This window comes from Cyanistes caeruleus, chromosome 20, assembly GCF_971803275.1.
Source record: "Cyanistes caeruleus chromosome 20, bCyaCae1.hap1.1, whole genome shotgun sequence".
Classification (NCBI taxonomy): domain Eukaryota; kingdom Metazoa; phylum Chordata; class Aves; order Passeriformes; family Paridae; genus Cyanistes; species Cyanistes caeruleus.
The window spans coordinates 10,975,709-10,984,716 of NC_141720.1; the positions used below are offsets into that span (position 1 = coordinate 10,975,709).

Genomic DNA, 9,008 nt, shown 5'->3' on the forward strand with positions numbered 1-9,008 from the left:
ACCATTGTGGTCCCCACAGAACCAAGAGGACCATTGGGATACTGTGGGGCCTCGTGAAACCAAGAGGCCTTTGTGACACTGCAGGGCTACACGGAACCAAAGGTCCATTGTGACATTGAGGGGCCTCCTGTAATCAGTGGTCCATGGTGACACTGTGGAGCCAAAGGAGACCTTTGTGACACTGCAAATCGCCGAGGTCCATTGTGACATTTCAGGCTTCATGGAACAGAGGAGTCACGTGACATTGAGGGGCCTGTGGGACCACAGAGACCATTGTGACACTGCAAGGCCACATGGAATCGCTGGGACCATTGTGACACTGCAGGGCCTGATGGATCCTGAGGCCATTGTGACAACTCCATGGAATCAAGAGTCCACTGTGACACTGCAGGTCTTCTTATAATCAGTGCTCCACTATGACACTGCTGGATCCCATGGAATCACAGCACCATTATGACACTGCAGGGCCCCATTGAAGTAAGGGTCCGTTGTGACTCTGTGGGGCCCCATAAAATCAAGGGAACACAGAACAGGTCTGGCTGCTTTGGCCTCCCAGGGGCCACCTGACTGGTCCAACTGACCTTGACATGTTGAGGGTCTCTTCTCATCTGCTACTGAAACACTGGGGAAGGCACTGTGAGTTCCTTCCTGTGGGAAAGAACTGTCCTGCTTCTCCAGGCATCCATGGCCAAAATTTGGATTCCACCTCCAACATTCCCTTGATCCAAAGACTGTTCTGGGTTGATTATGATGTTAAATTGTATCCCCATTCGTCCACCTAACTCAGACACAGGTTCTGTATTCTTAAAATTCCATCTGAGAGTAAAAGTGAGTGGAAAAGAAGCACCAAGTCTGTTATCAGACTGTACTTGCTCCCCCCCCGCATCAGGAGTTTTGACTACAGCACAGACAGACAACAAGACACAGATCGCCTTGGCTTTCCAGCTAGCTGGAGCAGAGAGGTCTTCCTGGACTGTTTTCTTTCCCTTTTTCTGAAACGAATCGAACTTGCTCTGGACTGGGGACTCGGGGGAGCACCGGGAGCTTGCACCCATGGACTACCGGGAGCCTAGCCTGGGCAGCGGCATTTTCCAGCGCCAGAGGGACTGATAACAGAGCGAACACCCCCAGGAAAGAGACCCTCTGAAGTTCATCATCTCTTCTGAAGGGCGAGAGGTTTTGTAATTTGATATCATTCACTTTTGTGCTGGGTAGTGTTGTGCCTGTGAAATGAACAGGTTTTTTTCCACTTCTCTCAGAGCAATCTCTTCCCGAACCAGTTGGGGGGTGGGAGGAAAAGGGCCACATGGGTTTGCTTCCCTGGGGGGAGCCCCACTGGAGGTTTTCTCCCAAATTTGCCCTAAACCAGGACAAATACATTCATTGGCGCTCAGCGCGTGGCACGAGAGAGTGGAAAAACCCTGTTCTGATTGTACTGAAGTAGCAATTACTTTGTATTGTGATAAGATAAAGCAGTCCCTAGCCATCCAGCCATGCTGCTTGAATTAATAATGTCTTTTGGGGTGCAGGCCTTCATGTGTTTCTGGTCGCTAGGCTTTTTTGAGGTTTTAATACCTTTATGGTCCCTTGGTTTATTTTCTTATCCGCAACTAGCCCCGGTATTGTCCCTAACACATAGCTTTTACAGTAGAGGGGCACGGATTAGAATAGCTATTGGGCTGGGCCTAGTGATTATGATTTCTAAGAAGTTTCTTCAAGTGCTGCAGTCTGTTCCAAATATAAAGGATTCATGGGTATGGTTATGCACCCAGTTTGTTAGAGGAGGAGTAGGGAATGAGGCTTTTCAACCTTTCCTTTCCTTCTTCTCCTCTGAATTGGTTACATCACTATTGGAGAGTATTCAGTTTCCCCTAAATGTTAAGGAGACCATCTTTCTGGCATTTAATCTGGTAAGTTTCCTCTATACAGTCTTCAGCCTCTCTAGAATGAGGGCTGAGATTTCTAGAGGGACTGATGAGACCCCAGAACCAGGCATGGAAAATCCTGAGTGGGGTGGAGAATGGGAGGATATGGGCCAAATCCTGAAGGAATTTTCTGACCCTGTAAGTTGGGACTTTCCACATGAGCAAATTCTGAATCCAGCTGAGGTGGGGAGATGCCTGAAAGAGAAGTGTCAGGATAATTCCAAAGAGAAAAAGATCATTGCAGTAAGCTGGGCCCTGGCATATGCTTATCGCACATTGCTGGATACTGTAGAGCAGCAGACAGGAGAAAGGGGACAGGGAGAGAAATCAACAGTTACCCCAATTACTCAGGCTGCAGCCAACCTCCCAGTTACAAAGGTGGTAGCTAAACCAGACAGTAAGCCTCAACCCATGGCTGTTGCTACTAGCACAAGAAGTGGAAAGTGCACAGACAAAACCGATCGACCAGTGAATGATGATGATGATGACGCAGGAGAAGGACCCTCAACGCCTCCTGACACAAAACCAAGAGTCAAAGCAACTGGCACAAGATCAGAGGCTAATATTGAGTCCTTTTCCCTGAAAGATCTTCGTGGCCTAAGGAAGGACTACACTCGACAACCTGATGAATCTATAATTACTTGGTTAGTCCGTCTGTGGGATGCCGCAGGTGAAGCTACAGTTCTGGATGGCACTGAAGCGAGGCATCTGGGATCCCTGTCACACGATCCAGTTATTGACCAGGGGATGATGAGGGGCGCTAACCCTCGCAGTCTCTGGGCACAGGTCCTTGAAAGTGTAGCCCAAAGACATCTCTGTGTAGATGATCTTTACATGCAGCAAACACAATGGAAAACCATCGAACAAGGGATCCAACGACTGAGAGAAATGGCAGTGGCAGAGAGTGTTTTTTCAGACGACATACCAACTAAGAATCCAGACTTGGTGCCGTGTACATCCGTGATGTGGCGAAAATTGATATGACTTGGGCCACAAGAATATGCATCTGCGTTAGCAATGATGAAACGGGATGAAAGGGAGGAGACCGTGCTGGATATGGCGAAGAAGCTTCGAGCATACGCAGATGCCGTGCATGGCCCCACACATGCAAGAATCGCAGCTGTGGAAACACGTCTGCAGAGATTAGAAGATAAGATAGAGGAGAATCACAAGAAACTTAGAGATGAGATTAAAGAGGACCTTCTCCAAATCTCAGCAGTACAGATCAGAGGTCCTGGCACTCAACACGTTCCCCAGATCGGGAGAGAAGGTATACCCCACGAGCTGAGCTGTGGTTCTTCCTGCGTGATTGCGGAGAAAACATGAGGAGATGGGATGGGAAATCTACTGCAGCTCTGGCACAACAGGTGCGTGAACTGAAGGAGGAGAAGAGTCACAAAGGAAGTTCCACCAAAAGGGAAGCAGCTCCAGTTGCACGTAGCCGAACTGCCAGGTATGATGATGATGACATGTCTGACCCCCTTGAAGGAACATCCAAGTCATATACCAAAGGAAAGGATAACCAGGCTTAGAGGGGCCCTGCCTCTAGCCAGGTAGAGGCTAGGGAAAATCGTGTTTTTTGGACTGTGTGGATTCGTTGGCCTGGCACATCAGAACCACAACGATATGAGGCTTTGGTTGACACTGGTGCACAGTGCACCCTAATCCCATCAAGACACGTAGGGGCAGAATCTGTTTCTATTGCTGGCGTGACAGGGGGATCACAGGATTTTACCTTGGTGGAAGCAGACGTGAGCCTGACTGGAAATGAATGGAAGAAGCACCCTATTGTGACAGGCCCAGAGGCTCCATGCATTTTGGGCATAGACTACCTCCGAAGTGGATATTTCAAAGACCCAAAAGGATTCAGGTGGGCATTTGGAACAGCAGCTGTGGAGACAGAAGGCGTCCAGCAACTGAACACCTTGCCTGGACTGTCTGAGAATCCATCTACAGTAGGACTTCTGAAGGTGAAAGGACAACAAGCACCAATTGCCACCTCAACGGTGCACCGCCGACAATATAGAACAACTCGAGATGCTGTGATCCCCATCCACAAGATGATCAGAGAGCTAGAGAGCCAAGGGGTGGTCAGCAAAACCCACTCACCCTTCAACAGCCCCATTTGGCCTGTGCGTAAATCTGAAGGAGAATGGAGATTGACTGTGGACTATCGTGCATTGAATGAAGTGACTCCACCACTGAGCGCTGCCGTGCCGGACATGCTGGAGCTCCAGTACGAGCTGGAGTCCAAGGCAGCAAAGTGGTACGCCACAATTGATATTGCTAATGCATTTTTCTCCATTCCCCTGGCAGCAGAATGCAGGCCTCAGTTTGCCTTCACGTGGAGGGGAGTGCAGTACACCTGGAACCGACTGCCCCAGGGGTGGAAGCACAGCCCCACCATCTGCCATGGACTGATCCAGGCTGGTCTGGAAAAGGGTGAGGCTCCAGAACATCTACAGTACATAGATGACTGTGGAGACTTTTGTGGCAGAATGGTTAAGCGAGAAAGGCCATGACTGTACAAACTTGCTAGAGATAAAACACCACTAGTGCAGAGGCAGTCTCAAGGACGGATTGCCCTTGAGATATGGGGAGGAGAACAAGAATGTGGTAGACAGAACGAGAAAGAAGAACCAGGGACGGTCTGGTAACCGCAAGAATGCAGAAGCACATAGCTATGTACTGCAGTAATGTAGATAGCAGAATAACCAATGATGAGCTATACTTTTGCAATATGTATGAGCTAATTAAATCATGTATTTAAACACGAGTGTAATGATCAATAAAGGATATTTGCTTGACGACCACCTGGTGTCTGCGTCTCCCTTCTCCGACAAATGGTGACCCCGACGACGACCCCCTGCTGAGAAGAAAGCGGGGGAGAGAACACGCCACGGTCGGTGAAGTAGTGTTGGGACCCGAGGCACCCGGGTCGGTGCTAAACGACGAAGGGAAAGCACCCTCAAGGACTACATCGGTGGTCTTGAGCCATACGTGCTGCCGGAGCCGGAGAGGTGCAACAGCGCTGACGACAAAAATGGACAGGCAAGCAGCATATGATTTATTTTTGGGGTTATTAGATAAGCTAGGGGTTAGAGACATAAATCCTAGAAAAGACGTACCGGGATTGCTAGCATGGGGTCACGCGAAGGGTTGTTTTTCCAACCCGCACACGGTACATGAATTGAGTGAGTGGCGTAAGTTAGGAGATGTGTTGTGTGAAGCAGTCTTAGAAGAAGATAAAACAGCAATAAAGTTAGGAAAAATTTGGCGAGTTGTGCATAATACTCTGTTGAAACATCAGGCAGAAAAAAGAGCGGCTCAGCAAGCAGTAGAAGCCTATAAAAGGAATGCACAGTATGGAGATCATGAACCTTTAGCACCAAGTGTCTCCCAAGTAATTATACCTGCTTCTAGCAGTTTGGGCACAGATGATTGTGCTTGGCCCTCGGCACCCCCTCTCAATGAGTCCACAGAGGACGTTGAAGTGCCTGTCGTAGCCACCTCTGATATTAAGGACCCTTCAGCCCAATCTGTTAAGCCTGGAATGCGTAGTTCACAATCTCCGCCAGAGCCAGATCCTGTCCCTGGGGCAGAGAGTGACCTGTGGGAGGAAATGGCTAGACAGAGGGGAGAAGCATGGAACGCATTGGCTAAGCATGGGCTAGAGAGTGGGGATGAAGTCACCGTGGAGGCGGCAAAGACGTGGGCTCTGCCTGTAGTTTACACCCCGGGGGTAAACCAACAAGGACAAGCTGTTCAGTTAGGGACCTATACACCTCTTGATTGGAAGTTGTTAGCTCAGCTGCGACAGACAGTGAGTCAATTTGGATTTAAGAGTGAACCAGCTAAACAAATGATAGACTACATATTTGACACGCATTTGCTAACTGTCAATGACTGTAGAAGCATTGTGAAACTGATGTTTACTCAACATCAGCAGCTGCTGTTTAATGCACATTGGCAAGCTTTAGTTCAAGAGTCGGTTGGAGTTCAAAGAGGACCCGGTGATCCGTTACAGGGAATTACAGTGGAAGAGATGATGGGATTAGGAAATTATAGAAGAACCGAGGCTCAGATGATTTCTGCACCAGACAAAGTTAGGGAAGCTATGCGTCTGGTTAGAGTTGCTATCAGTCAGGTGAAAGATAGCTCAGGTATTCCCATGTATATGGGAATCAAACAAGGGAGAGAGGAGTCTTTTGGAGACTTTGTTGATAAGGCTGCTACCGCTATAGAACGAGCAGGGGTCCCTGAGTATATGCGAGGGGCTTTGCTTAAACAGTGTGCCTTGCAGAATAGTAACGAGACTACTAAAAGAGTTCTGTCGACCCTGGGGGCTAATTGGACGATTGAGGAAGCCTTGGAAAGAATGGCATTACAACCAACAGGGCAACAAGCATTCCTAGTGAATGCCATTAAAGCATTAGGAGAGGGGTTACAGAAACAGGCAGAAAGTACACAGACACAAGTGTTAGCTGCTCTTGCTCCGCTCCGCGCTCCAGCAGCGGCAACCGCGGCTGCGACCCAGAAGCCCCCTTCCATGAAATGCTACCGCTGTGGAGGAGGAGGGCACATGAGGCGACAATGCCGCGCGACTGGGGTCTGGTGCCAAAATTGTCAAAGCAATACGCACAACTCTTCTGCCTGCCGCCGGCGTTCGGGAAACTCACGGCGGAGCGCGAATGGCGGCCGCGCTCAGACACAAGTTGCTGCCGCGACGTCAGCGCCACCTCGTGTCTACAACCAGCCACTGCCGGGAGCTTGGGACTTGACTTGGCAGCAGCAGTGAAAACAACGCTGATGACAACACACCCTGTTCGAATTCCTACGGGAGTTTACGGCCCAATAAAGATTAGGGGACAAGTATATGGAGGACTTTTATTGGGGCGCTCCTCAATTTCTGTGATGGGCCTATTTGTTTTACCTGGAGTCATAGATGCGGACTATACCGGAGAGATACAAATTATGGCATATACGCTCTACCCTCCAATTACTGTTGAAGCCGGTCAACGCATTGCCCAATTTATACCACTGCCACAAACAACCAAAGGCATTCAAACATTGATGCAAGGCCCTCGGAATAATCAAGGATTTGGATCATCAGGGATAGCCATGCTCACAATGGACTTAAACAGCAGACCAAAAAAGAAAATAACATTGAAATATGCTGAACAATCAGTAGAACTTTGGGGCTTGTTGGACACGGGAGCAGACACCAGCATAGTATCTCCGGAGTATTGGCCTAGCAGTTGGCCATCCAGACAAACCATGGATACAGTGACCGGAGTCGGGGGATACACGCTAGCTAAAAGAACACCCCCTATACAAGTGATCATAGATGGGCAAACATTAGTGGCTGTGTTGTCGGTTGTCCCTTTACCTCCAACAGTACAGTGTTTAATAGGAAGGGACATTTTAGTCCAGCTTGGAGTTGTTCTATCTAATGAGCATCCTTTGGAGTAATTGCCATTGCTTGGACTTTCCCTATTCCACTTACCTGGACAACCGACAAACCAGTGGTGGTTAAGCAATGGCCTCTAAAAAGGGAAAGTTTGTTGCAAGCACATCAACTAGTCAGAGAACAATTTCAACAAGGTCATCTAAAATTGTCTACTAGCCCATGGAATACTCCTATATTTGTGATTAAGAAGAAATCTGGAAAGTATCGTCTTTTGCATGACTTGAGAGCAGTAAATGATCAAATGGAAGCTATGGGAGCATTGCAACCAGTTCTTCCGAATCCAGCTATGCTCCCACAACATTGGGCCCTTCTGATCATCGATTTAAAGGACTGTTTTTTCACTATCGCCCTCCACCCACAAGATACAAAGCGATTTGCCTTTACCTTGCCTGCAATTAACAGAGGGGAACCTGATAAGCGATTTGAATGGACAGTATTGCCTCAGGGCATGCGTAACTCCCCTACCTTGTGTCAACTATATGTCGATGCAGCTCTACAGCCTTTGAGGCAAAAGTGGCCTGAGACCATAATTTATCATTACATGGATGATATTCTTTTTGCTCAAAAGCCCCAATTCACTTCTGATCAATTGAGAGAGATCCAAACTACATTGGCAAAAGCATCTCTTGTGGTTGCTCCAGAAAAAATACAACAGACCGCACCTTGGAAGTACCTGGGATGGACTATTACCAATCAAATTGTGCGTCCACAAAAACTGCAGCTCTCAACAAAAATTGTCACTTTAAATGACGCGCAACGCCTACTTGGTGATCTTCAGTGGTTGAAACCCATAGTTGGCATCCCAAACACCTTACTAAACTGCCTTCGCCCACTGTTGAAGGGAACAGATCCCAGTTCGCCTGTCACGATTTCCCCTCAACAGAACAAAGCAATCAAAGATATTCTCCAGTGTATAGAAGTAGGTTTTGTTTCCCGTCGCGATATTGACTTGCCCATTGACCTTACTCTATGGAATACCTCAGAACATCTTCTCGGTGCTCTTACACAATTGCAGAAAAAAGCGGGGGAAATGAGGGTCCTGGAATGGCTATCCCCACCACTACAAGCAAAAAGGACAATAAGTACAAAAATTGAACAGATGGCCACCCTGTTATGTAAAGGCTGTACCAGGATAATAGAAATTACTGGAACTGAACCTACAACAATTTACATACCTATAAAAAACAAAGACCTAGACTGGTACCTGCATAATTCGGAGGAGTTACAGACAGCGTTGCTGGGATCAGGAGCATCTGTTTGTACAGGACCTTTAATACCACGACATTTCCTATGGTTAAAAGATTGGGACTGGGTTGCAAAACCGTTGCGGTCAGACCAGCCTATACCAGAAGCCGTTACGGTCTTCACAGATGCCGGGAAAAAGTCAAGGAAAGCAGCCATAACCTGGAAGGAAGGATCCCAATGGAAACATCACCTGATTGAAGCGGCTCCAGAAGACAGTCTGCAAACATTAGAACTTCTTGCCGTTGTGTGAGCATTAAGTAAACTACAAAGGCCTTTAAATGTAGTCACAGATTCTTACTATGTAGCAGGGGTAGGACAAAGAATAGAAGATGCAGCAGTCAAGGAAGTCCAGAACAAAAGACTATATG

The 9,008-nt window shown here is 47.9% G+C and overlaps 2 protein-coding genes across 2 annotated transcripts; both read left to right on the forward strand.

The window, feature by feature from the left end:
- Nucleotides 1–1,397: 1,397 nt before the first annotated feature.
- LOC147649755 (uncharacterized) lies at nucleotides 1,398–5,295 on the forward strand. The gene is given in 2 exon segments (XM_086858238.1): nucleotides 1,398–3,168; nucleotides 3,171–5,295. Coding segments are annotated over 2 exon segments (1,962 nt in total). The 5' UTR covers nucleotides 1,398–1,493; the 3' UTR covers nucleotides 3,458–5,295.
- A 183-nt stretch (nucleotides 5,296–5,478) lies between these two features.
- On the forward strand, nucleotides 5,479–6,723 carry LOC147649756 (endogenous retrovirus group K member 5 Gag polyprotein-like). Its single transcript, XM_086858239.1, has one exon. It carries the CDS (start codon nucleotides 5,479–5,481, stop codon nucleotides 6,721–6,723), a length of 1,245 nt encoding a protein of 414 aa, XP_086714365.1.
- Nucleotides 6,724–9,008: the final 2,285 nt, after the last annotated feature.

Excerpts from the sequence above, each read along its gene's own strand:
- LOC147649756 (XM_086858239.1), top strand. The coding sequence starts at position 5,479 with ATGCGTAGTTCACAATCTCCGCCAGAGCCAGATCCTGTCCCTGGGGCA.